The 27,954-nt window shown below is 44.4% G+C and overlaps 1 protein-coding gene across 1 annotated transcript in view; it reads left to right on the top strand.

Annotated features, from left to right (window-relative positions):
- The window catches only part of HDAC9 (histone deacetylase 9), a 2,824,806-nt gene that overhangs the window by 1,243,187 nt on the left and 1,553,665 nt on the right, over positions 1 to 27,954 (top strand). Inside the window, exon 16 of the mRNA XM_078663676.1 lies at positions 13,329 to 13,378. Within this exon, the coding sequence (XP_078519802.1) occupies positions 13,329 to 13,378 (50 nt within the window). The remainder of the gene's footprint in view (positions 1 to 13,328; positions 13,379 to 27,954) is intronic.

Genomic DNA, 27,954 nt, shown 5'->3' with positions numbered 1-27,954 from the left:
AAGAATGAGCCAAAGTAGGAGAAAAAGTACACCTAACACAACCCAAAATTCAACCCATGGTGAAACCAGATAAGTCTTCTCCAGTTGCTGAAAAAGTGCCGGTATTTTGTCTTTAAAAGTTTTGTTTGCTGGCATTGTTACGGGGTCACTGGGCTCCTCAGAAAATGTATCAAAGTTGATGAAATAGCTAGAGGCAGTTCTCTCAATTGTTGGTATTGCATCCGGATTACTTGAAATCGCTGGAGTTACTGGATCTCTTGCCATATTAGTATAGTCCGAGGCTACATCATTGTAAACAGGAGTGTCTTGACAAACTGTTATTTGGGTTTTTAAGAGGCACAAGTTCCATTGCTTTGTTGCATAGTCCTTCTTTTCTTACTGCAGATTCTTCAAAGGTGATGAGTCTCTCAGTTTGAACCTCTTGGATAGTAGCCAGATTTGGTCTTCTGTTACATCTTTGGAGTCCACTGGGCCTACTACTTATTATCGGCCACATGGTGTGGTTTTACCAGGTCAATTGATACGAACCGGTTCTCCTTTTTTCCAGCAAGGGGCGGCAGTAACACTGTTCTTGATCCGTGGATTGCTAGCACAGGTGCTGGTTTTCTGTATGAAGGCCCAAATTCCTTGTTGTCCGCGATCTTTTCTCTGACTAGATTCCCAATCTTTGGAATCCAGACAGGCCTTGCTGGGACAGGTGGTTTTTCTTCAGTGGTCGTTGGCTTCTGTAATATTTTGCTTAGACTTCTTCTTGTCTTATTTAAGTCCTGCAAAACAGCCAAAAAGTCTTTGATATCAAAGGGTTTTTGTTCTACCACTGAAGTATTACGATTGGCGGTCTTCGACAATCATTCTAGTACCAAAAAGGATTTCATATGGAGTGAATACACCCAGAGAATTTCTTGGCAGATTGTTAAGACTACGTTGGACACTTATTAGATGTTTGACCCACCCGTCACCCAAGCCTAGTACCCTAGCTGTTATAGATTGCTTTATGTCACGTTTTTTTCTTTCCACAACCAAATTTTGCTTAGGATGGAATGGACTTGAGTACTGCAATGCAACGCCCAAGTTGGCCATGGCCTCCTTGTAAGCTCGAGAGCTAAACGCAGGACCCTGGTCAGAATGTAGCGTGCCGATTGTGTATGTGCCGATAAAGACTTGCAAATCTTTTATAACAGTTCGGGCGTCAGCCGAGCCCTGAGGCCACATCCAAATGAATCTTGAGCATGAATCCACTGTGACCATGATATATTTATAGTTGCCATCCCTCTGTAAGGGACCACGCTGGTCCAGATAAACACATGCTAAAGGTTTATTTGAAATTAGAAAGGGCATCTGTGCCGGGCGTTTCACAGTCGAAACCTTCATTTTTTGGCAGATTTCACATTCCAAAACATAGTTTCTAGTTTGTTTCCTCATGCGCGGCCACCAGTATCTTTGTTTTAATAACGACACTGTGGCAGAAACACCTGCATGTGCAGAGGCAAGCCCTTCATGTGCTGCTAAGATTAGTCCTTATCTGTGTTCCATGTTTGGAATTACTCTATCTCCCTCTCCAGGGATTCGAGCAAAAGGAACATTATTTGCATCAGTTATATAGGAGTACTTGAGTGGAAAGCCTTTTGGTACCGTTTTACCGCTGTCTTTATTGGAAGCGGCAACAGCCTGCATTATTTCGCTGTCTATTTTTGTTTTTGAATGAGTGGTTGCAGCTACGGATGCCGTTTGCACAGCTGCCTTCGCGGCTTCATCAGCCATTGAATTCCCTTCAACGTCAACGCCATCATGCTGATGACTCAGTGTATGGATCACCTGAGTCTTTTGTAGTTCTTTCTGTAATAGAACTACTTGTTCCCATAGCAACTTATGCTTGATTGTACCACCTTTTGCATCTTTGAAACCGTTTTGAACCCAGTTCTGCAAGTATTCATTACAAGATTGGATGCAGTAATATGAATTGCACACAATGAGTGTGGGGAATTCGCGATCTGTATTTTCCAGCGCCATCTTGAAAGCCTGTAGTTCAGCTTGCTGAGCTGTACAGTCTCCTAGGGATTGAGTTTTTGTGACTATAGGTCTGAATTTACCATAGCGCCAGCGACCTTTAACAGTTGCGCACGCAGCACAATAAGCTTGTTTGCCCCCAATTGCGGGCTGTGCTGATCCGTCTGTATAAATTATACGTTCGTACTGTTCTAGAGGGAGAATTTCAGTCGGCAGAGGACATTCTTGTTCATATTGTAAAAATTCTTGAGTTTTCAAGTAGGGGTCAAAAATGTATTCAACGTCTTTTGCAGCAAGAGAGTTAACCCATTGTATCCATCTTGGATGTAAAGCCTTTGCATTCGGAATGCTTGCTTTTGTCACTGCCTCTAAGGCAGGTATAGGAGTAATGACTTTTATGCGTTTTCCCTGTGTGAGAGCTATCTCTTTTGCTACTGCAGTCTGAAACACTGTCAGAATTTTTTCTGTTGAAGTGAATTTCATTTCAGCTTGTGTGTACAAGTGTGATTTATAAGCAATTGGTACTTTTTCCCCTTCATTAAAGGTTAAGTAAGTGAATCCGCCGCATCTTCCTGGGATGATTCGGATTACAAGGTTGCGTACGTTTATGCGTGTCTGTAAATGTGTTGTTTCTAACATGTCTGTTTGCACTGAACGCAAACTTTCTGTGTGTTTTTGAGTCCAATTACTTGGTTTGAAATCAGGTTTGATTAATTCGTAGAGAGGTTTAACCCTTTCTGCGTAGTTTAGAATGTAAGTTGTTCCGAAATTCAGGAAACCTAGAATTGACTGTAAGTTTTTCAGCGTTTTTGGAGGTTGAAGCAGCGTACATTTCTCTAAAAAGTTTGCTGCCAGGCTTTTGCCTTCACTTGAAAGTTCGTATCCTAAGAATAGGACGTTGAGGTGGGCAATTATTGAGTTTTTTAAAGTTAAATTTGTACCCTTCACATGCGAAACCAAGTATTATGGTGTTCACCCTGTTCAAGTGCCTGTCCAAATCATCGTCTGTAAGATAGATGTCATCGACATAAGATAATGCCTCATCATCAAATGTTTGTAGTAACTCTGTTACTCTGGCTGAAAATAACCCTGGACTATTCTTGAATCCCTGGGGTAGATGACAGAAGTGATGCTGTGTCCCCATAATTAAAAAAGCGGTCAAGTACCTGCTTTCAGGTGCGATATTTTGACAGAAGAAACCGTTTGAAATATCTAATGTTTTATACTTTTTCGCACAATGTTATTCATCAGTGCTGCACTGTGTGCATTTTGTACTGCAAATGTTTTGCAACAAGAGTTTAAATGTCTGTAGTCCAAAACTAGACGATATGGATTGTCCGGTTTGGAGACAGGAAACAAACAATTGTTCATGGATGAGGTGCATGTTTCAATCACCCCTTGGTATTCAAGTTGATCTAAGAGCTCCCTGACCTGCTTTTTAGCTTCTTGCTTTACTGGATACTGCCTCTGAGCAGTTGGTTGATCTTTTAACTGGATTTTATGGTGAGGAGAATCCTCATCCCATCCTACATGATTTTTATGTAATGCTGGAGCCTGGACTACAGCCCATTTTCTGGCATAAGTATATTTTTCATGAATCGAAATATGATTAGAGAAGGCTGGCATAATGATCTCTTCGCCATGTGGGCACTCCCTGACAAATGTTGGTCGCCTCTTTTTCAGCTAGAAGAATGTCATAACCCTTAGAGAGCTTCTCCCAAAAGAGTGCTCTTATTTTCCTAGTTATGTCCCCCTCCATCCGGAGTATTACTTCATATAACTTATGGGGTACACAAACCCTGGTGTCGGCAGTTTCAACTTGAATATACTCATTCAAGTCCACTGTCTCCAGATGATCCTTGAGGATCTTGCGAGCTATGGTGACCTCTGCTGCGTTGTCCAGCATTGTCTGGGTGCACTCCCCGTTCTGGAGTTGTGTCATCAAGATCCTCTGCATGTCTGATTTTTAGACCTGCTACCTTCTTTCTGGTGAATTGGGTTTTCTTATTTTTTGGAACGTGTTGATCGTCTTTGAACTTCACATGTTCTTCCTTGTGTTCTGACCATCCTCTTCTTTCCGATTTCTGTGAGGAACTCTGAAAGGTACGAGAGGAACGTGTATCAGTATCTTGATATCTATCAGGTTTTCTCAAATTATCCCTATTCCTGAGGTTATACATGTTTTCAGAGGGCTCCCTTTGAGGAGACCTACCTCTGGATTGAGAACGCTTCTCTTTAGTAAGTGTCTGTCTAGTATTTTCCCACTTCTTTTTAGGAGTAGAGAGAGTGTTTTTAATAAACACCTTTTCAGGATATTCTGTTAGTTGGGGCTTTACTGGTTTTCAACCCAAACTATCTCTACCTAGTTCTTCATGGGATTTTTCAATTATTCTTGCTAAATCATATGGTTTCTCAGTTACATCAAGTTCTTTTAATTTTTGGCGGATCGCCACAGTTGCTGCTTCACCTTTAATATTAGCTAATATTATAGCTGAGACCTGTTTGAAATCTTTAAGTAATTTCACACCTAGATTCAAAGCAGGCTCTGGCCCGTATTAATTTTGAATCTGTTTCAGGACGTCTGGTATTACCGCCATAGATGGAACACAATGAGTTTTTGTGTAGATTGCAGCAAAGACTGTACCCCAAGTGTCGCAGTCCTCCAGATGTGGTGCGATCCCCATTGGTAAGCAGATTGTTAAAATTCTTTGTTTCTCATGAGGTGTACTGTCAGTTAATACTGCCTCGATTTGAGTGATTTTTTGAGCTAACCATTATGGAATTTGTTTCCGTTTTGACTGATTGTATGGTCCTTGGTGTAATTTTATTTGTGTTCCCCTAATGAGGGGTTTGCTGTGGAATCCTGATAGCAGGTTGGACTGTTAGAGTCTGCATGACATATTGAACCAATTGTCTATGTATTTTGATTAATTGTTTTAGTTGAACAAATAGTTCTTCACTTGACATTTCTTCAATGTCAGGATGTGGTGTATAGCTGGCTAGTACCGGCCATGTTGCTCCTGGTCTACCTAGTGGACCGAGCCTGGTAATGTGATTTTGATGTTGTAGGGCGCCCTTAAACCAGAGCTGATGCTCTTGGTAAGTTAGTGGAATTTCAATGTCCTCAAAAGGAACATATTCCGTTGGAGGTTCCTCTACTTTGTAGAAGTGGAACACATGTGTTACTGGATTTGCTTCAGGGAAGACAATCCATGAATAGAATACTTCTGTTTGACGATATTCATGTGCCTCTATGACAAAAATTACTCTACCAACTCTTGATGATAGGCCATTTGTTATTAGCTTTATAGTGATGGTTTTCCTTAAGTTTTCCGGGATCATTATAGCATCTGGGTCATTTTGTTGGAAACCTGTAATGTCTAAACCCGGTCTGGCTGCAACTGCAGCTCCACCGGTCTCGTTTTCAGTCATTTTGTTGACTGAAAGTTTGCAGAGCAAGTTTCAAGGAAACAAAGATAAGGTGCACAATATTTTGGAACACTGTATCCTTCAACGTTGAATCAAACCAAAAACTAATACATAGGATTTTCACCCTACTCAGTTATGGCAGATATTTTATTCTTTTACCCACTCCAGACGTCTATTGGAGTATTTTACAGGAAAAAGGGGTCTCTGTGAAAAGCACGACTGAGTTACTCTAGTATCTAGCGTTAAATTAGTGCCTTACCAAACGTTGGGCGCCATGTAGTGTAGTTCCTATATTCCTAATAGGCTCTGCGCATTGGAATAATATATCCATTAGATGTGACGTAGGACTTAAGTCGACTAGGTCTCTAACGAATATATTAGACTTAATTGTGAGAGCCAGCTAGCTCAGAGGTCACTAGAAACTTTCTCGAATACGCAAGAAGGGATTCGTTTCTGACAACTGCATAAACATGACAACTTTGTTTCCCCAAGAATAAAACTGGTCTTCAGAGTCGTGGAAATAATAGATAGATATTTTACTCGGTCAATCGTTCATGCTTTGTTTCACCAGAGGTGCAAAGAAATAGAGAGACGGGCGTTTTCAATAAAAGTATTTATTGAACAGTCTTCTTTCTCATGCAGAAGAAATTAAGTGCTACAATCGCAATACTGGCTGTAAAGTATAATGCATACAGCAAGAAGAGTATTATGAAATAATACTGTAAAAGCATGGTATGGTTTCTAAGCCATAAAATACATACATAAATAACAAAGACTAAGGACCCCATGTAGGTAATTTAATTTTACCACTTCTTAAATACCGAATCATACCGATTCGGTATTTAAGAAGTGGTAAAATGGAGGGGGTGAATGTAGGTATTTCAGAATCGGTAAATACCGATTCGTTGAGATTCGGTATTTACAGATTCTGTAAATACCGATTCGGTAATGCCCATTGATTCCTATGGGCATTGAAGCCCATAGGATTCAATGGGCATTACCAAATCGGTATAAACCGATTCGGTAAATACCGATTGCAGCAAGAAGCAGGGGGTGTCACTTTGACACCCTCTAGCACCCCAAATACAGGCATGTGTGCCATGTGGCACACAGACATGCCCTAAGGGCATGTCTGTGTGCCACATGGCACAGGTGTACATGCACAGATGTGCATGTACACCTGTATTCGGTATTTTATCACCCAATAGTATTGGGTGGTAAAATACCGAATTCTGAATGCCTGTAGCACTGTAAACAGTGCTACCTACATCTGGAATTTACCGAATCGGTAAAATTACTGATTCGGTATTTTACAGAATCGGTAAATTTACCAATTCAGTAAATTTACTGATTGTGCAAAATATTGCCTTCTACATCTCAATCACCAAATACCGGTCGGTAACGGCCGAATTCGGCCGTTACCGACCGGTATTTGGTGACCTACATCGGGCCCTAAAAGTACTCATCTAGTGTTTCTGAAATACGCCTACCCCGATGTACCTAACCTTCGTCTAGTATGAGGGAAGAAGTAAGTATGTGTTAAGTTTCTTTGCCAAGAATCTATACAAGATTTCTCGTAGGGTCTAATCAGTTCCGTACCTTGGTTTAGAATGAAGGAGGTCTGGTATCTCTGTTTCCGGACTCGATTTCCCAACACCCAGCAAGGGGAGCTTGGAAACACTGGAGCTGTATTCTCAGCGAGAGAAAGGCAACCTCTCTGTCAGTGTGTCAGCTGGAAGGTCGTCTTCCTTCGGCACTTGCTGTAGCGAGATGCGTCAGGCAAGTAGATAGTCGGACTGCTCCAAACCACTGTGTGTTTGCTAGGACAAGTGTAGGCATATTTATACCTTGAAGGTGCCTGGATTGGCGTAAGGTCAGACATAATCACCAAAGAATGATAGTTCTTTGAAAATGCCATGATTTCTAGGACAAATCAATATTCAAGAAAGGGGATGTCCCTGACTGCTGAAGCCGAGTTTTCCAAAAAAGCGTTGTGGCTAGTGGAAGTAGCCTAGCCATGCCATATTTGGACTGGATGGGTTATGTCTAAATATGGTTATGATTTATATGCCTATATAAGGGTAATGTGAATTATACCTATATAAGGGCATGAATCGGGAAAATTACACTAGGGTCCTAAAACGCTATACAACAAAATGATGACATTTTATACAGCCTTATTCAATACAGATTTTTTTCATAGGCCAACACGGATAATGCATGTGCGCCATGACATAGGCCTGTCTCACGGAGTGCGGCCTTTTGGACCAGAACGGGCACCCACAGCGCTACCCTCATAGAGGTGGAAGGCTCCCTCCTTCCCCAGGAATTAAGCAGCACAAGCACAGTCATGCAAACTGTGTAGGGATCAGTAGTAGTGAGCAAGACCTTTTTACACTCTGTCACTGGAGTGAGGCCTACAGGCTCACTCATCTTTTTAAATGTTTTGCTGCTTTGTGCTTAACTCAACCCTTGGCCTATGTCAGGCAGATGTGGAGTGCTCCATAGTGCAGGAGTAGTGACTCTGTGTGGTTGTATGTGTGTCTGGGAAGAGTACAGTACACGTGTAGTGCAGTATTGTGTATCACATATGAGATTGGTGCATGTGCTGAGCATATGTATGCCTGTGAGGAATACATGACATGAAAGATGTAGTGATGTGTGGTGGATGCGCAAGAAGAGCATGTGCTGGGTGTACTTGCGTGAGTACAATATATGAAGGGTTAAGTGTTGTGCATTGCACACATGGTGACTGTCTGTGCTGGCAGTGTGCATGGTTTAAAATAGGCACACCATTGTTGAATATAGGAAAGCTTTGATACTGAACAGTGTGCCCAGACAGAGTGTGTGTGCTGAATGCATGCAGGGGTACAATGCTTTGAGATATTAGTGCTGGACAGTAAGTGTGATATGAGTGTACACTAAGTAAATGTGCCTGCAACAGTGCATTATATAGAGGACTATTTTGGGAAGTCAAGGCCTGCCTGGTGAAGACATAAGGAAGAGAAGAATCCCGCAAGACAGTTTTGTGGATACGAACCTGTATCCCAAGAGAGACCACCGTGTCGTGGGCGATTGCCCCTAAGGACTCTACGTTGCACCTGGAAGGTACCACAGCAACCCCGTGTGCCAGGAGGGGCTGCTGGGACCAAATCACCAGACTTCAGGCAGTCACCCGCGATGAGAATGAGGCTGCAACCAGCAGGTTTAGCTGCACCAAGAGATCTGCCCTGACTTACCCTTGAGGACCAGGAGGCTGCAGAGGAGCACACATTCTCCCCACTAGGGAGAATTTGACTTACCTCATTGATGTGAGCTGGAACCTGCACTGACCGCTGGGAAGAGCGGCTTTGCCACTCCGGGAGTGAGTCTCCGCCTGCCTGACACTGTCATGTGTATCGCAGGAAGCCCGACTTCTCCAAACAGAATCTGGTCTCAAGAGTGATCTGCTGAGGGTACCTGCTGTAACACTGAACATGTCTTTGCTGCAGGAGTATGTAGGGAGTAAACTAGGGGCTGTGGGCCCCAGGGGATTTACGGTTGAAGGTGCTGCGTCACCATAGACACTTTTGAATAAATCCTGATGAGTCAATGGGAACTCTTGAGTATGGCTTAATAGTGTGCATTCCCTGGATGTGGCTACTAGTGAAAGGGAACTACCCCCAAACACATTACACAAAAGAGGGTAGTACAGGACTGTTTAGATCTCCCGAGGGAGCCACAACGCTGCTGAGGCGCGGCGCAACGAAAACCTTTTAATCTTCGAGACTTTTTACTTACCTTGCCTCCATCTTGCAGGGGCTGCGCCCTGGACATCGCGCACCCCCTGACGCCTACTGACCTCCTTGCCGGCCGCCGCCAGAGCGCCCCACGCTGCTCGTTCCCTCACCCTGTGATGGGCAGGCCACGAGGGCGGGGACGGGCGTGCCCACCATCTCGGGCTGCTCTGTGGTTGGCGGGGCTGCTTCTCTGTCCCTCCACCCCCTGTCACGCCCCTCTTAGACCCTTTCCATGTGTCCCTATATCACAACTTCCCCGTTTAGACGGCGCAGCGGGCGGGCGCAGCGCCGAAGTTGCGCCTAAGTTAAGCCCGTCTGCGCCCGTCCGCGGCCGACCGGGGCTAGGGGCGCGTCACTCTGCCCCGCTTATCACCTATTCCCCGGCCCAACTGCCCATTGCTACTTCCACTTGGTCTCGTATTTCCTCCCTTGGTCTATCCCATGAGGTTTCCTCGCACATTCCCTTTACTGTGTCTGGCCCTTCTCTTTTACTCCCATCTTCCATTCACCCTATACCCCTTAAACCCTTAACAGTCCTCTACCTTAATACTCGGTCCGCTGTTGCCCATGCACACGAACTTTTGGTCCTGTTGGACCTTCATACCCCTGATCTCCTTTTTTTAACGGAGACCTGGTTCGGCGATGACTCCCTCCCCGCCCTTCTGGCCACCCTGCCGGCTACTTACTACGCTCTTCGGGCAGATCGCCCTTCCGGCAGAGTGGGGGGCGGCGTGGCAGTCATTGCACGCACCGATCTCCCTTTTCAAACCCTGTCCTTACCGGACATTGCTACCTCTGAATACTTGGTTATTCGCACCACCGCCACCTCTCCTCCTTTGACCTGCTTTCTCACTTACCGTCCTCCCCAATCTCCCGCACAGTTCCTTTCTGATTTTTTTCTGATTTTTTTAGAAGTCCTGGCTACCATTACAGTTAACAACACCTCTATTTTACTCCTTGGTGATTTTAATTTCTGGCCCTCCGACCCTGCTGAATGTTCTTCCTCAAAGGAATTTTCTGAAACCCTTCAATCCCTCAATTTCACTTCCTTTGTTCACTCTCCCACCCACATCAAAGGTCACATGCTTGACCAGATCTGGTCCTTGAATTGTCCCGTGGAATCTCTCTCTATCTTGCCCTGTACATGGTCAGATCACCACTTGATTTCATTCTCTCTGCCCACTCACTCCCCAGCCAAGCCCTCTCGTCCTAAGAACATCTGGGCCCGAGCTTGGGGCCGAGCTAACCTGGAAGATTTTTCTTCCCTTCTTACCACTACTCTCCCTTCCCTGCAGGGTCTTCCTACCCTTTCGCAGGTCGCGGCTATAGATCAGTGGCTCTCTGCTGGTAGTGATTCTGTTGCCCCGCTCAAATGCATCACCTCTAAGCGCGACAAGGATGCCAATCGGTGGTTCAATGTTGAGCTAAAGGCCACCAAACTCACAGTACGCCGCGCAGAGCGGGCTTGGAGGAGAAGTTATTGCCCCATTTTACGACTGGAGTATACTAACATCCTTGCCCAGTATAAAAATAAGATCCTGGAGGCCAAAACCATCTACTTCTCCTCTAAAATCCTTGCTGCTGCAAACCAGTCCAAGGAGATATTCTCGATTGTTCAGAATCTGGCGCTCTCAGACAGAACAACCCTTAAGCCCGCCCCGTCCGAAGAACTCTGCCATTCCCTCAATGACTATTTTATCCATAAAATCATTACCATTAAAGACAACATCCCGCCCCCTTCTTCCACTTTTGTTGATCCCCAATGCCCCTCTCCCAAGGGAGAACTCACCATTTTCCCTCCCATATCTAAGGAAGCTTTCACGTCCATAGTATCCTTGGTTAAATCTGGTTCCCCTCTGGACCCCTGTCCGGCCCATATCCTTCGTCAGATTTTTGTCACCTGCCCTGATCCCCCCCTTCATCTTCTCAACAGCTCCCTGGCCCAAGGCGTAGTTCCCAACCCCTTGAAGTCAGCGGTTATTGTGCCGATTCTTAAAAAACCTGGGGCAGACCCTTCTGTCCCCGCCAATTTCCGCCCCATCTCCCTCCTGCCATTTTTGGCAAAGGTGCTCGAGCGCCATGTCACCTGCGCCCTGAGCTCCTTTGTGGAGATGCACGGAGCTCTTGCTCCCCGCCAGGCTGGTTTCCGCCCCGCACACTCTACGGAGTCCGTTGTCATCTCGGTCCTGGACAACCTCAGGGAGGGTATGGATACCAACCAACGCCAGGCTCTTGTGCTTCTCGATCTCTCAGCCGCCTTTGACACGGTGGATCATACCATCCTACTTTCCCGTGTCAAGGCGGCGGGGATCGGGGGCACTGCTCTGGTCTGGTTATCCTCCTTCCTGAGCGACCGCACCCAGGCCGTTCGCCTGGGTGATTTCACAACGGACGTCCGGAAAGTTCAGTGCGGGGTTCCCCAGGGTTCCTCCCTTTCCCCCCTCCTGTTTAATATTTATGTTGCCCCTCTTATTTTTTCTCTTCAACAAATGGAGGTGGCCGTATTTAATTATGCGGATGACCTCCAGCTTGTTTTCAATCTGTCTTCTTCCCCTTCTTCTCTTCTTAACTTTCAATCTGTTATGCTTCATATCCGGGACTGGATGAGCCGCAATCATTTGAAACTCAACCCCGATAAGACCGAGCTGGTGTTGACGGGTGGTTCATCCAGCCCCTGGTCCTCTCTTTTTTGGCCCCCTGCACTGGGCCCCTCCCCTGTCCCCGCTACCTCTGTTAAAACTCTGGGTATAAAACTCAATTCTCAACTCACCCTTCATTCTCAGGTCAGCTCCGTGGTATCTTCTTCTTTCCTTTCATTGCGCACTATTCGCAGGGTGTCCCGTTTTTTTACTTTCTCTGCTCTTAAACTTATCATGTTGGCCATGGTGGTGTCCCGCCTGGATTATGGCAACGCCCTATATGCAGGTATTCCTGCATATAGTCTTCGGCGTTTGCAGCAGATACAAAACCAGGGGCCCCGCCTGGTCTTTAACCTTCCGAAATTTCACCACTCCTCCCCTCTCTTGAAAACCCTACACTGGTTTCCTGTGCGAGCCCGGGTCCAATTCAAACTCGCCTCCATTACTTTCCTAGCTCGACAGGGCTTGGCACCCGCATTTATCTCTTCTGAGATTACCCCCTATGTTCCCGCCAGGGAACTGCGTTCTTCCTCTCAGTCCCTCCTCACTATCCCTCGCTATCGGAGAAAGAAGTGGGGAGGTTCGAAATTTGCGACACTTGCTCCAACCCTGTGGAATTCCCTCCCTTTTCAACTTCGTTCCCTCACTTCTTACTTAGATTTTCGCAAACACCTTAAGGCTTACCTTTTTACCAAGGCCTTTGACTAAATATTTTTTAGCTTCCCTTGCTCCCTAGGCCCAGATCTTTTCAGTTTTAGCGCCAAGAAACCGCTGGTGTATGTGCGCTGTACAAGTATTTTTAAACTCAAACTCAAACTCAAACACACAGGGATGTGCCAGACAAGTACTAGAGCCCCGACATCAAGGGTGATTGTGTTGTTGCAATTTAAATGTAGCATTTGCATATAGAGAGTTAGAAATAAAATGCTATGTTGTCTTATAAAAGCAAATATTTGGCTGGAAATTGATTTGTTGTTCGTACTGTTTGCACTTTGAGTTATGAGTTGTGTTCACAGTGCTGTATCTACCTAAGTCCCACCCCAGGGAGCATTGACTGTTCGACCACAGCTACCACTGAGACTTAAGTGCAGAAGGGGCAGTTGGCCCACTTGAGCAGGATCCATAGTAGGCTGATTCCCTGGACATCAGGAGTAGAAGGCCTCAACAATCACAGTTGGGACCAATAACCCCTACTTTCTCCATGGCCCTCTGAAGGGGTTTCAACACTTACAAAATGCAAAAAATATGAACTTCACTAAGTTACATCTGTCAAATACAAATTTCGCCAATGTCTAATGAGAGTGTGAGTCAAATTAAGACAGAGCTAGAAATTAAGGGTGATTTGAAATAGTTTTTATCTTATCTAAGTACAAGCTAAATATTTAATTGTCACTCTAAAACTGAAATGTGGTTTGTGTCCCCAGTAGTCTGCTATACTGTATAATTTACATATATCATTTCTTTTTCCATATAGGTACAGATCCAACGAAGCTGTTTTCATTGCTTCCCTGTGGAGGACTTGGGGTAGGTTTGGCTATTTCTTTGTTCTTTGTTGGTTTAGAATTTTTTTTCCATGGGTCTGGTGAGCCATGTAGAATTGCCCTGTGTCTTGTTTCTGTGCTGTCTCTGGGTTTTTGTTGTTTTCCATCCAATGAGACCAACAATCATTCAGCATTTATGTAAGCTCCTGAAGGCACCTCCCTGTTAACTGGACAGAAACCCAAAAGTGTTTTTTGAAGATGAAGGGACCTTTTCACCCTGCTTTATGGGATTAGTGGTGATGAAACCTTTAATATAGAAGTCAATTGACAGGAATTTTTACCTGTGCCCTTGCATATGAGATTTCTACTGGCATTTCTCGGGGAAAAGATCTGCCAATCCCCCTTAACTAGGGTCTAATATTTTTGTGTGTAGGGGTCACATGTGACCATCACAACTTCAAATGTTGTATATGTCACGTGTGGGTGGAAGTCCTGTGTGCACTTTTGGCAAAATGCATGATGGACACACTTTTAATTCCACATGTGGGTGTGGCAGCCAAATGTGGTGGAGAGCTTTGTACAACACTACTAAAGTATCTGCCTATCTGGTAGACAACTCTTTTGCATTCCTTTCCTCATGCCCCCCCTCTCACTCTAAAAAATGTTAGTGTCCTGTGTGTGGGACTGCCTGGTCTCCCTCCTTTTAGTTGAAGTAGTACCTCAGTCACAGAGCTCACAACTCCTCCTCTTCTTGCTCAATCAAGAACTCTGTCAGACTTGGATTTTTCCTTAGCCCCAATACATATTTAAACTTAGCCGTTTGGAACTAGCTCTGTAGAGGTTTTCAATGTCCTTGGCACTCTCACAAGCTGATCACGAACAGTCGTTGATTCGAAGAGCCCTAATTCTGAACACTATAGGAGAGCTGATTTGTCAGCTCTGATCATATAAATCATTCCTTTCGACCAGTAGGTTGTTCCAGGACCTTTTATCAGTACTCTTATTTGTGTGGATGGGGTAGTATTGGCATGTGAGGAGTACAGATGAATGGAGAGGATGTTGCATGACAGTGGAGCATTACACCATTACATACTCTCTTCATTAACAGGCGGGTGGTGGGTGAGGGCATAGAGATTGGCCAGCTGCATGTGCAGCCCAAGTCTAAATCAGTTTTATCAGCCGGAACAGTATCCAACCCAGATATAATGCTATACCCTACTTGTAGTCAAGGCCCGAATGTGTATGCACTTTACTTTAGGGTCGGGTCTTGCTAGGCACATGATAGAGAGTTCTATTTTTCTTTGTGCATTCTTAATGTATGTATATTATTATGTTTTATATGTCATAAAGTACTTTTTTTAAATAAGGGAAACACTGACTGGCTCTTCAAATACTAAGTGGGATTGTGATCTTTGACTGTGTTCTGAGTATCCAGTTGACCTGGGCAGTAGTTGATTTACACCAGCATAATTTGAGTAATTTGTGTAATTTAGCCCATCATACCACTTTGCGTAATTATGTGCCATTCAAGCTAAAAGTTCCTGCGAATGGTGCAATTTGTGGTGAAATATTTATAGATAATGCACAGGAACAACATAATGTGAACGCCTGTTGTTTCAATACATCCTCAAGTCAAAAGCTGATGCGAGGACACAAACAAATCCTTTCTTTTCGAAAATAAAAAAGAGGTAAACATTTGATGTCATGTTGATGGTGGCATCCGTCAAAGTTTCAAAGTATTTATAGGAACCGCTCTATCAACGGTTCCTAGAAATGCAAGTGATTACCCAAGGCTAGCAGACATCAACAAATCTGGTAGACGGGTACTCCCTCAGGTGACAGTGTACTTTACTTTACTTCATCACCCTCATGAAGTAAATTTCCCTCTGCCAAAGTCTAAATCAGCGTGTCATAGAAAAGTGTTGCTCTAATTATAAACTATCGTATATATTTGTGTCACATAGTTGCCTGTTTTGTAAGTCAGTTTATAACTCTATTTCTGCTTTCATAATTTTGCATAGAATTTTCCACCTGCTACATTAATACACACAAATATTCCTTTGCTTAAAATTGACAGCTTAATGCAATATGAAAAATTACCACAAAACTTTGGTAATGTACTTATTTATTTGACGCGAACAGCCTGACATTCCTATCAGACAAGTCATACAAAAATATATAAGGCCAACATAGATTGGTATGCAGGAAGATGAATAACACAAACTATAGTTGGTGATTGAGACGTTGCACAAGAATACTGTTCTTGATCCGTGATGGATAGATGAACATAGAAAACACACAGAGACGCTATATAGTATTGGTGCATGACAGAACTATTTACGGTCTAGAAATGATGTGCTGTTTGTTGGCTCCTTTCGCATGAGATGCCTCATCATGTCATGATGACATTTTTAAACTCTTTGAGTGAGGGGCAGGCTCACACCTCACGAAACCATATGTTCCTGTAATGGGGACCAAGAAGATGATGATATTGGAACCTGGACTTTGTGCCATTTGGTTTACCGCTAAACCATAGGGCTGGTTAGTGGATCATACATTTCCGCTTCTTGAATTGCAGATAAGAAAATTGCTTCTAGAAATGCTGTTGACTGCTTTGATTATTGTTGTCAAAAAGTTACAGATTAGAGGAAAAGTGGACACAGTTTTTAAAGAGAGCCACCCAGCTTTCTGAGGGAGTGGTGGGTGTATGTATGGGCAATTTGAGGAATTAATGATTCTATGTGAATTAAAGGGTTGAAAGTTACATTTAAGGGCCTAATTACGACTTTGGCAGTCTTGGAGCAGGGTTGCCATGCCACTGCCCAGCTCCAAGAACACATGACTGTCAGATTACCACTTTTTCGGTCTCTGGCTGGCGGTTCTTTGGGGGTCTCACGGAGGTGCCTATGAAAAAGGGACTGTAATGGCAGGACTGGAGCACGTTCCTGCACGTCATGGACTGGAGCCGTCCATGCAATCTAGGAATTGAGGATGCATGCACACAGGGAGCACAGCATATGCCGCCCTGCATGTATCAACATGCATTGGGCAAAGGGCCCCTTTTATGTCAAGACCGCCAGCAGTTTCATGGAGTAAGAACCTCCATGAGTCCGCTGGTGACTCTGGAAACTCATAATATGCATGGCGGTGCAGCAGCAGCATCACCATCACATTGTAAGCCTCTGACTACCGCGCCACCACCAGGGAATGTGGTTCCCTTGCGGTAGTGGCAGTCCAATGGCAGTCTGACTGCCAAAGTTGTAATATATCGGTCGGCCCGTCGCGCCACCAACGCGTTTGACTGTTCACAGACTGCCAAACTCATAATCAGGCCCTCTACCTGAGAAGGGAAGTGAAAAGAACTGAGAAGAAATTGTATATTCGCTCTATTAAAGAATGTTACCAAGTAGGTATCAAACAAATGTCTTGCACACAAATATATTAATCCGAAACACCTAATAGGCTAACAGCACTAGGCATTAGTCAAAGTGGTAAAAGGGATCATTGTATTTGGTCCTGAAGAAGAAGCTTAGGGGTAGGCTTCGAAACATGTTGACCTGCGAGGGAGCTGCTCATTAAAGCTTTTTTCCCTCCTTTTTTCCCTGTTTTGTATCAATACCAGCTATAGGGAGCATTCAAGTTTAGTTTTTCCATATTGCCAGGTATTTTTTAAACTCACTTATTCCTGACCCTTCTACACTCACACCAATATACATAGTTTACTTCACTCCAAAGTGTTCCCACGTATTCTTCAATTGGCAGCACGTCCCATCCTGCAGTGAGGCGGGAAGAACCAGATAATGAAGCATGCCACCAAGGGACATTTTGGTGGGTGAGAGTTATTTAAAATAAAACGTTCCCATGCTAGTAACCAAATGGTTCACTTGGGTTTAGTCACTTTTTGGAAGGTTAGCACTTTATTTTGTAAATTCTGAGGGGACTCTTTGTCATTTGAGCAAAGCCCGGTTTAATTGTATTCAACATCCTACTTAAGGCCTTTAACATGCTAATAATGCTTTTTGAGATTGCAGTAAATCTGTCATACATAGGGGTCAATTACGATGCCATCCGGAAAGGCTGCAAACGGGATTCGGATTCGGCAGAACTGATTCAGAACCTATGTTTCCGACCAAATCGGAAGCCTTTTTGGAAACCCATTACGATGCAAGGAAACCGTTCTAGCTGTCCGAATCAGTTCCGAACGGCATTCAGACAAACCGAGTCGTTCGAAGTCGATTCACTCAGCTCTATGGACATGATTTCCGAATGAGCAATTACGATGATCAATTTGGACAGCCGTTCCGATTCGGTTTGCCCGACATGAAACGGCTGTCAGAATCTGACTTCAAAGGCCCCTAGCAGGCCTCCTTTCACCCAGAGGTCTCCTGTTGGGTTCCGTGGGAGTACCCATGGGACCCCCCCTGTTAAACCATGCACAGTGTGGCAGGCACCATGTGGTGCCCATCACAGGATGCATGGTTTTCCCCAAAAAACCCTTTTTCAGTGGGAGCCTGTGTTCTCGTTCGGAACACAGGCTCCCATTGAAGTCAATGGGAATCCGACCGAACGATGTTGGGAAGCATCGCAATCGATCGGTCGGACCCGCAGAATTAGATTAGTTTGGGAATGATTCTGAAACGGATTCAGTTGGAAGAGTTTCCTAACTAGATTGTAATTGGCCCCATAGTGTTTTTTAATCCACCAAGTTTGCAATTTGTTTTACAAAGGGCATTTTGTTGTTTCTTCAGAACCTGAAGCATCTTGTTTTCCATTCTTTGGAAACCGGCTGGAGAAGGTGTGCCAACTACTACTTGGGTGATTTTTGTGCTACCCAGACTTCAAGACTTCTTTTGAATCTAGTACTTCCAAATGTTGTAACATGTGCTGAAATAGATGCTGCGGCTAATGTCACGGTGAGAGGTATCAAAATATCAGGTGAACTAGAGGCAGAAAGTGCAAATTTAGCCCCTTCGCTGCGGGGGGTAATTCCCCCGCTGTGCTGGTGGGCGGGGGAATTACCAGCTGAGCCAGCTGAAACACAACATCTAAATGTTAACACCTTCGATGCTCATGACTAGCTCAGCTCGTCATGAGGTACGGCGCTCCGGTGCTCATGATGAGCTGAGCTCGTCACAGCTGCACCCGTTCACGTGGAACGTTCAGCACAGGAGGGGAATTATCCCCGCGTGTGAGCGTTCCACGGCTCATGACGAGCTCAACTCGTCATTAGCACCGGAGCACCGTGCCTCATGACGAGCTCAGCTCGTCATGAGCATCGAAGGTGTTAACATTTAGATGTTGTGTTTCAGCTGGCTCACCTTGTAATACAACTCCAATTTGACAGGAGCTGTTTATCTCGGGAGCAGAACTATTTCCTTCCCCTGTTAGAGGATGGCTGCTTTCCAATAGTGCATCAGGAATAGCATGATCTGTAACGATTGACAGGGAAGATATGTCATTAAAATGTGTAGGGACATACACTGAAAGTCCACATTAACAATGAGTACCATCTTTGCTCAAAATTTAACATTATTGAAAGATGTGAAACAGCTAAAGTCTATTACTAATGTTGACTCATAATTAGAGCAGACCTTGGATACGTCAAGTGTCACAACTATCTATATTAACCCAAACTGTTTGAAATATATAGTTTGAAATAGGTGACCTCAATATGCAATTTCATGTATAGAAATGGAAACTACATGTATTGCAAGTGTCACAAAACCTAACATGGAGCAGAAACTGTAAAAAAAAGTATCACTGAACAAAATTGAAAAATTGCATGATTTACATGTATTTAAAGTTTTTCTAATAAACATGGTCCCTTGGCTAAAATCACACGAACACCACTTATACATTAAAACTTACCTTCTGCACTTGTAGTGTGATCAGATGTATTTATGTTACTGACACCTAACACAGCCTCGGACTGCAGAGTTGTTTCAATTTGCTGGTCAAGTAGTGTTTCTGGGGGTTCTGTACTTAGTCCATCTCCAGTACATAATGCATCTTGTGTTCTTGCCGCAACTCTTTTCTTAGTGCGAAGGCCGTACCATTGTTTACTTAATTCTTCCACACTCCTGTTTGCCACACCAACTGAAATTATCCTCTGCTGGATACATAACCATATTTGTCTTTTGGTTGATTCTGGAATAGAAGCAGATGATTACCCTAATAATTTATCATGTTCTTGAATGTATTCTTATGTTAATAGTTCCAATTCCTGGTCACTAACCTATAGATGCATCAAGCATCCATTCTGCGAATCCTAAATAGCGAAAAATAACGAATAGCTATTAAGAATTCGCAGAATGGGATGCAACATCAAAATCGCTAAATATTTGCAATTCGCACCCGGCCACAATCGCCAAATGCGACTCTGCAGAAATCATTCCAAAATCGCAAAATCGGCTGTTTCCAACACCCTAATGGCGTATTCGCAAATACCGATTTCGGAAATAGTGTGTCTCGCACATTGCGAGATCACAAAACGTGAAGTCGCATTTGGAGCCCAATGATGACATCACTACCAGGAAGTAGCCTGCTCCATGCATCATTCAGAGCACAGAGCTGGATACAGGAGGAGGCACAGCACTGAGCTCCAGGAGCCCCACCCTGCAGTGCCCATACAGGAGAGAAATCAAACCACAATGTCCCAGGAAGCTGCAGGACCAAGTGAAAAAGCCCGCAAGTGCAAAATCAAGTTTAGTGAGAAAGAACTTGAGTACCTGATTGAAGGAGTTTGCAGGGACCACGACCAACTGTTCGGGAAGCTGTCCCGGAAGGTGCCCGAGGCAACCAAGTGGCGCATCTGGGTGCGCATCAAGGCAAAGGTGAACGCGGTGGGAGTCACCCACCGGACCATCGATGACTTAAAAAAGAGGTGGTACGACCTCAGAGGCCGTGCCAAGGAGCGAATAGATGAGAGACTGGAGGAGAGAATGGCTACAGGAGGGGGACACTCCACAGTCCCTGAAAACACCCCCATGGAGGACCTAGTGGAGGACACCATACACCCTGAAGCCTGTGTGGGCATTACCCAACTGGACACCTCCCGCACCACACACCAGAGTCAAGGTAAGAGGCATGCTACTGTGACCCTGTACCCTAACAATGCCCATGCCCCCAGTGCTATCCATATTTATGAGCACAGTATTCCAGTCCCTGCTCCTCCCAAACGCCCAAATGCATTGTGGAACCTGTAGTGTGTAAAGGTGCCTTGATAGCCAATCACAGCCAGATTAGTAAAGATGCACAGACCCCAAAAGCCAGCCAAGCAATGCAGAAATTAACCAATAGGGAGCCTGCATGCATGTTGCAACATCCCAGGTGCCTTAATCATACCAGTAATCATGCACTCATCCACATCCCAGGTGCTGCAGATACTGACACGTCCGTTAGTGACATCCTCCACATCGCAGAGACACCTGAAGAGACAGAGGTGGAGAGGCAGCTGCACCTGCACCGACACCCAGGGCCACCCCTGCAGCTACAGGCGGAGAACAACATCACGTCTCGGCACATAAGGAAGTGGAGCAGACCCCACCCCCACCCAGGAGGCAGACACAAATCACAGCAAGTGTGCGGGCCCACGCCAGCAGCAGGTCAAGGCAGCAGCGCTCCGTGCCCACCACAGCAGCCATGGAGCAACACACACACAACGTAGGCCTGGGCATTGAGGCTCAGATGCTGCGTGTTCACCACAAGCAGGCGCAGCACATGGCAGCAATCCAGCTGCAGCTCTACAAAACAGCACGCAACATCAGTCTCCTAACAGAGAGTGTGCAGGAACTGACCACGGCGGTGAAGGAGAGCAACCAGCTGATGGTAGCGCAGCAGGACATCACCCGCAGACGCCACAGGTAGCTGCTCACACGGCTGTCAGGCTACACCCGTTCCAATCACCTGATCGGGAACGCCACATCCCAGCTCTCGCAAAGATCATTGGCCATGCAAATCCAGATGGTCCAATGATGTGCTGATGTAGCAAAAGCCCTGGAGCAGGTCACCAATGCTGTGGAGCACCAAAGGCGGCAGACCATAGCAATGCAAGGGGGGGGAGGATGATGCCAGCGAAGAGGCATCTAGCCTCAGCAGCCTGTCTGTGCCGGTGCAAACATACAGGAGGCGCAGTGCCCGGCCCAACACTGCATCCCGACAGAACCAGCCTAACGTGGAGGGTGAGAGGCGACAGGGTGCGCGCGGCAGGAGGCGCTAGTTTCATTACATTTCAGGCTGTGCCGTGGTGAGGCAACCATGCACACCAGCTCAGGTTACATGACCTTGGATGTTTAAGAGCCGTACCCCTTATTTTTTGCTGATGGAGGCACATTTAGACTGTGTGAAATAAACACAAGCTTTATTTTGACAACAAATCATCCTCATGTCAATCTTTTTTGTGGCTTGCATGAGTGCAGTGTTGTGTGAGGGGTATGGATGCACTAGAAATAGCTCTGTGTGATGTGCGCGCGGCGCCTGTGACCTTCAGCAGGATTCTCCCCGTGTGCATGATGCACATGTGCAGGTGGCAGGTTGTCCCCCTCCGACTCACTACCAGACACCTCAACAGGTATCCTACGCTTGGTGGCAATATTGTGAAGCATGGCGCACACGGCCACGATGTGGCAGCAGATCTCGGGCCGGTATTTGAGGGCCCCGCCAGACTTGTGGAGGATGCGGAATCTACTCTTTAACATGCCAAATGTTCGCTCAATCACATTTCTGGTGAGTATATGCGCATTATTGTACCTCCGTTCTGTGGTGTTGCTTGGTTGAGGTATAGGGTGAGGAGGTATTCACGGAGACCGTAGGTGCTGTCACCTGAAGGGAGGAGCAGAGGGTCAGTGCCTGTCATGCACGGAACATGGTCTCAACATACTGTATGTGGGCATGTGTACTTACCTAGGAGATGTCCCTCGCCAAATTCACCCCTGGCCAAGCGGGTGTGTATGCCGCTGTGCAGGAAGATAAACGAATCATGCGTGCTCCCTGGGTATTGTGTCACAATGTCTGTAATTATGGTCTTCGCATTGCAGACCACCTGTATGTTGAGGGAGTGATATGACTTGCGGTTCCGGTACATGTATTCGGTCTCTGCGGGTGGACAGATGTGTATGTGGGTGCAGTCGATGCAGCCAATTACATGGGGGAAATGGGCGGTATGATAGAAGTCCAGTTTAGTTTGCATCAAGTCCTGTTGGGTTGTTGAGAAGGTGATGTAGTGATGTATCCGGCTCAGGATGGCGTCCAGGAAACTCTGTAGGCAGCGTGAAAGGGTACTCTGGGATACACCCCCTGTAACTGCGACTATCCCTGGAAGCTGCAGGAGGTCAGGAGGTGCAGGCAGCACAGGACCTGGACATCGGTGGGCACGGCCTTGGTCCTCCGTGTTGGGTGCTGCATCAGGGGGTCAAGGTCTCTGATGAGCTTCTTAATCATTGCCCAATGAAGCCTGTATTTGGAGTAGATCTCCTCTTCAGTCTGTCCCAGTAGTGTAATCCGCAGCCGGAAGATGCGTTCATGGATCCTGCGTCTGTTCTGGGCTGCAGCCTGGAGCCTCAGCCGCCTTGCCACGATGTAAAGACCTGCCATTGTGACTTTCCTCATGCTCCTAATGAGTCTCATTAAGTGCGTTTGATTTAGCCAACACCTGTTTGTTATTTCCCAAATTTATTTTTTTGTTGCCAATTTGACTTCATGGTTACCACCTGGTTTAGCTTCTCCTTAAATTGCGACTCGTTTTTTGCGAATTATGGTATTTTTGCTATTTGCGATTGCTGATGCATGTGGATAGCGATTTGTTTTCTAATTCGCTATTTGACTGCGAATTCGCTATTAAATTAGCAGATTATGTGAAGAATCGCTTTTAAGGAATCGCACTGGGGGTTTCTACGGGTTTAGCGATTCTTTGTTTTGCGAATTCGCAAATTGTTGCTTTTCCACTTGATGCATTGCGGAAGTGGAATTTTGGTTAGCCAAAATACAGGAAGAGGGTGGATGGCAATGAATATAGTCTCCATCCTCCAACAAGCAATGTGCCCTGATGTGCTCCTTCAATCTGCAAAATAGATTCTGTGATGTCATTAGTGTGAGACTGAGTGTCTTTCTCAATTAGAGAATGATAAGGAATCCTTATTTGCGAGTCAGGGGTTCTTAAATAGTGAACCAAAAGGAATCGCCATTTAAGGCAAAGGCCAAACTGTACATACCATTTTGCGAACTCTTAAGACACAGTCAATAATAATCGGTATTAAGAAATCACAGAATTAATTCAAAATACATCAGGCCATTGTTTTTTATTTTTTTAGTAGCATATTTTCACATTCCTTAAGTCGCTGTACAGCTCCCTTCTAAATGTCTGAAGTTAATGCAATGAAAAAATGTCAGCAAACAGTTGCATTAAATAACAACAAGTGAGTGAATGTGACTTGGTCTAGAGCTAAATAAAATGTGTTCAATTCTAATTTGAATACATCTAGGTTTTCTGGGGCCTTATGTAGATTTTATTTCCACAAGAGTGCCCTTCTCTTGAGCTGCAGAAAGGGAATGTCACACATGGCCCAAGGTTGTTGGTGTGGAGTAATGTTAGAGATTCTACATAAGGCCTAGCCTGTGTTATGTTGAACTGATTAAGCTGTGTCACGTTGAATTGGTTTGTTGAATTAGGCAAAGGATATGGGCTGCTAGAACAGTGTAATGTCGTTGCAGATGTGGTGAAGACAGAATCAGGAGTATACACAAAGGGGTGGATGGAATGCTTGAAATCCTATCAGCCACTGGTAATTATGTGGGTGCACATCCCAATCCATTGTTATTTTGCACAGCATGCCACCTCAGTTTGGACCGAGCCCTGGGGGTCTGCATTGGCTAGTGAGAGTCCACCTAGGTAGCAATTATTCATGCTCTTTAACAAAAGAAAAATATTACTATATGTTTTGCCATACCAGTGAATGGATGCCACATAGGGGTATATTACCAACAACTAGCGATAATTTTTGTCTCTAACTTGTTTAGAGACAAAAATTATCGCCGCACATCGGCGATTTTTATCGCAGATAAACCTTGCTATTAGCAAGGTTTATCGCAAATGCGATAAAAAACGGCCGCAATGCATGAATATCGCTGAAAAGTCAGCGATATTCATGCATTATCGAGCAAATGCTCTTAGCCATGTTATCCACCTCCCATTGGATAACATGGTGAAGAACTGCTCAGGGCAGGTGTTAGCTTTTGGAGATATTCGCGCTTAGCGCGAATATCTCCAAAAGTTGGTAATAGGAGATAGCGATGTTAGCGACTGTTTCCAGTCGCTAACATCTTGGCACGCCCACTTTGCATGTCATTAGTGATAAATATCACTGACATGCAAAGCGGGGCCCAAGATGGTCGCTATCTCCTATTAGCTGTCACTAACTGGTGTTAGCGACAGCTTGGTAATAGGGAGATAATTTTATCTCCGCTTTCTTGGCTTTTAAAGCCAAAAAAGCGGAGATAAACCCCTTGATAATATACCCCATAGTGTTTTAAACACTATATAAAATATAGTGAGGTGACATGCCAATGCTATTGAATGTGATGTCCCATTGCAGCCACTATGAGAGAGCCTTTCACTGCCATGAGCCTGCATTCCCTTTTTAGGGATGACTTTGTCCATGTGAAAGACCTTATATCACATTTTCAAGAACGTACAACTGGAAGAATTGTATTGTATAGGGATTAAAATAGGGTTTCCATACCCCATGCAAAGCCCAGGGTGCTTTCCTTTGTGGTCCGGTTACTGGTAAGACTATCAAGCATTCAATTTGCTTTGTGTTCCTATATACCGTATGGACAGCATGGTTAGAATGGTGTTGCTTGCACTTTGATCTATAAGGGACATGTTTGATGACATGGTAGGTTCACTGTGTGCTTTGTCACTCCACATAATAGGTGTTGAAGAGCATTTGACAATAGATGCAGCCATATGTGTGGGTACAACCCGTCTTTTAGGGTGCACAATAATATTCATAATATTTAATACATGGAGGCCACTTTTGTAGTCCATTATTCATGTTTTTCTGGCATATAGAGCTTACCCAATTTCATCAGAGGAGATACTATGTTTGATACGCTATTAAACCATGAAGAAACATTATATGGAGGATACCTAGAAGTTTCAGCAAAGAAGTAGTAGTGTAATCCATAGGAGGTTCTCTTAGAACATCAAGGAGTACTATATGAAGTCTACCCTAGAGAGACCCATTGGAGGCACCGTTAGGTGCATCACAAAATGAGAATGGACTTTGAGTCAGCCCCTTTCTGCCATCAGCTCTTGTGTTTTCTTTGACTTGCTATTGCTTGCATAGGCTAGCCATCAAGGCCATGGCATTTTGTGAATGGTAATATTCCCTTGTTTGATTTTACATTAGAGTTTGGGGGCTGAGGGAGCATCGAGACGTCTTTTGGTAGGCTACAGCCCATGTGTGCTCTGTAGCGTATTTATTCAGCTAAAACATTTTAATTGCTATTTTATGGAATTTTTGTTTAGGAAATGATTGTCCTTTGGCTGCATCAACCTCCCATAATAAAACATTGGCATTCATTAATAAACCTTGTGCAACTTTTATTTTACTATCATGATAACATTTTGTTGGATTTTTAGCATTTTTGTTCACAGAATTAAGAGATTTGTGCAAATGAGGTTTCTAACAAATTAATTAGAATCACCGGGCCTTAATCAACATTATCTAATGTCCATTATGTTGTTGTCAGTGCGTTTAAGTTTACCACTTACATAGCAAATCTCATCTTCTGACACCTTTGCTGCTAATTTGTCCCTTTCAACAAAGAGGCCCTACCTTCAGGTTCAGTATTGATGGAGCTCAAAATATGGCTTCATTATGACATTTTTTCGGGACAGACATGGTGACATACAAAGAGTTGGCAAACGATTACCAAACTATCCGCCAAGAAAAAAAAGCCAGAACTGTAGGCTTTGTTAATGCTTGTTTGGTCAGTTAAGAAAGTGAAGGCGGCCCGGTTAACAAATTGTTTCTGCATGTAAAGCAGATGTATGCAAGGAAACCTTTGCACACAAAATCTGACTGTGATTCACTAAAGCAGTGTGGGTAAAATTCTGCACACGGCATACTTATTTGCAAGTGAAGACTTGCTGATACCAGAACTGTCACCAGTGGTCCTTATAAATGCGGTGAAAACCCACGTAGTCTTAATGTTGTGGCTATTCATAAACATTTGCGGTGCCTTTCCCACAACTATTTACATTTCTACACCTATAAATGATTCAGGAACAAGTGTTCAGAAAGTGTGGGAAATGCTGAAATCAGCCATTTTCGCTGACAATGTGAGGAAAGGAAACACTTCACTAGAAAGATGTTTCCAGGTGGGAAAAAAACGAAAAATAAAAATTGGGAAAGAAACAACTTCCCAACTCTATGTATCTATTTTCCTTCATACAGAATTCTGTACACCATGGGTTAGGGAAAAACTATGCATTTAAAGTGTATGACTCCTATGCATTTATGTTCAGAAATTCGTAAATGTACTGGCAGCGCACATGTACAAAAAACGGCACCCCGCAACTTCTGACTCTTCTGAAAGTCAAACTCATGGCTAGTGTTTACTTTGAGATGCATTGTTGCATGATTTCCATAAATGTGATAAAAGGCTGTATTTTTTTGTTCTTTCTTGTTGACGAAATGTAGTGGGGTAGAGCTTCAAGAAGCACCTCAAAGCACCACAATAGCAACATTCACATGACATACCCATGAATTGTGTAGGTTATCTTGTTTAATTCTATTAGTCCACAATCTCTTGGGGTTTAGCCCGGGGCCGAGCGCTTTGTTTATAAAGCGCTTGCAGTGTCTAAAGTTCATATATAGGAATCGGATTTTTATCGAGATAATGCATGTAATGCAGACAGCACAAGTTGAAAATAGGCGGCCGACAGTGCTGTCTGACGTACATGCCTTAACTCAGAGAAATACTGAGGGGCATATTATCAAGGGGGTTTATCTCCGCTTTTTGGCTTTAAAAGCCAAGAAAGCGGAGATAAAATTATCTCCCTATTACCAAGCTGTCGCTAACACCAGTTAGCGACAGCTAATAGGAGATAGCGACCATCTTGGGCCCCGCTTTGCATGTCAGTGATATTTATCACTAATGACATGCAAAGTGGGCGTGCCAAGATGTTAGCGACTGGAAACAGTCGCTAACATCGCTATCTCCTATTACCAACTTTTGGAGATATTCGCGCTAAGCGCGAATATCTCCAAAAGCTAACACCTGCCCTGAGCAGTTCTTATGAAAGAAAGAGGGGGGGTTTGGCCCTGTGGGAAAGAGGGTAGGTAGGGCCTATTAATGCCAGACAGGGGGTTTTCCTATGCCTCTTATAAGCACTATTGTATGCACGTAAATCAACAATATAGAGAGAACCACATAAATTAGTAAACTCTGACAATAATGTCATTTGCATTTAAGCTTTTATGCATTCAAAATATTTAGAAAAAACAAGGAAAGATACATCGTCAACTGAACTTTGAGCAAACATGAATTATTGCTAGGGAAAAGAAGACAAAGCATTGTGTACAAAAAATAAACCTCAAACAAATGAGTGCAAAT

The sequence above is a fragment of the Lissotriton helveticus genome, chromosome 10 (genome assembly GCF_964261635.1).
Source record: "Lissotriton helveticus chromosome 10, aLisHel1.1, whole genome shotgun sequence".
NCBI lineage: Eukaryota > Metazoa > Chordata > Amphibia > Caudata > Salamandridae > Lissotriton > Lissotriton helveticus.
The sequence above is the reverse complement of the archived record's forward strand: the minus strand, read 5'-3'. Positions and strand labels throughout refer to the sequence as shown.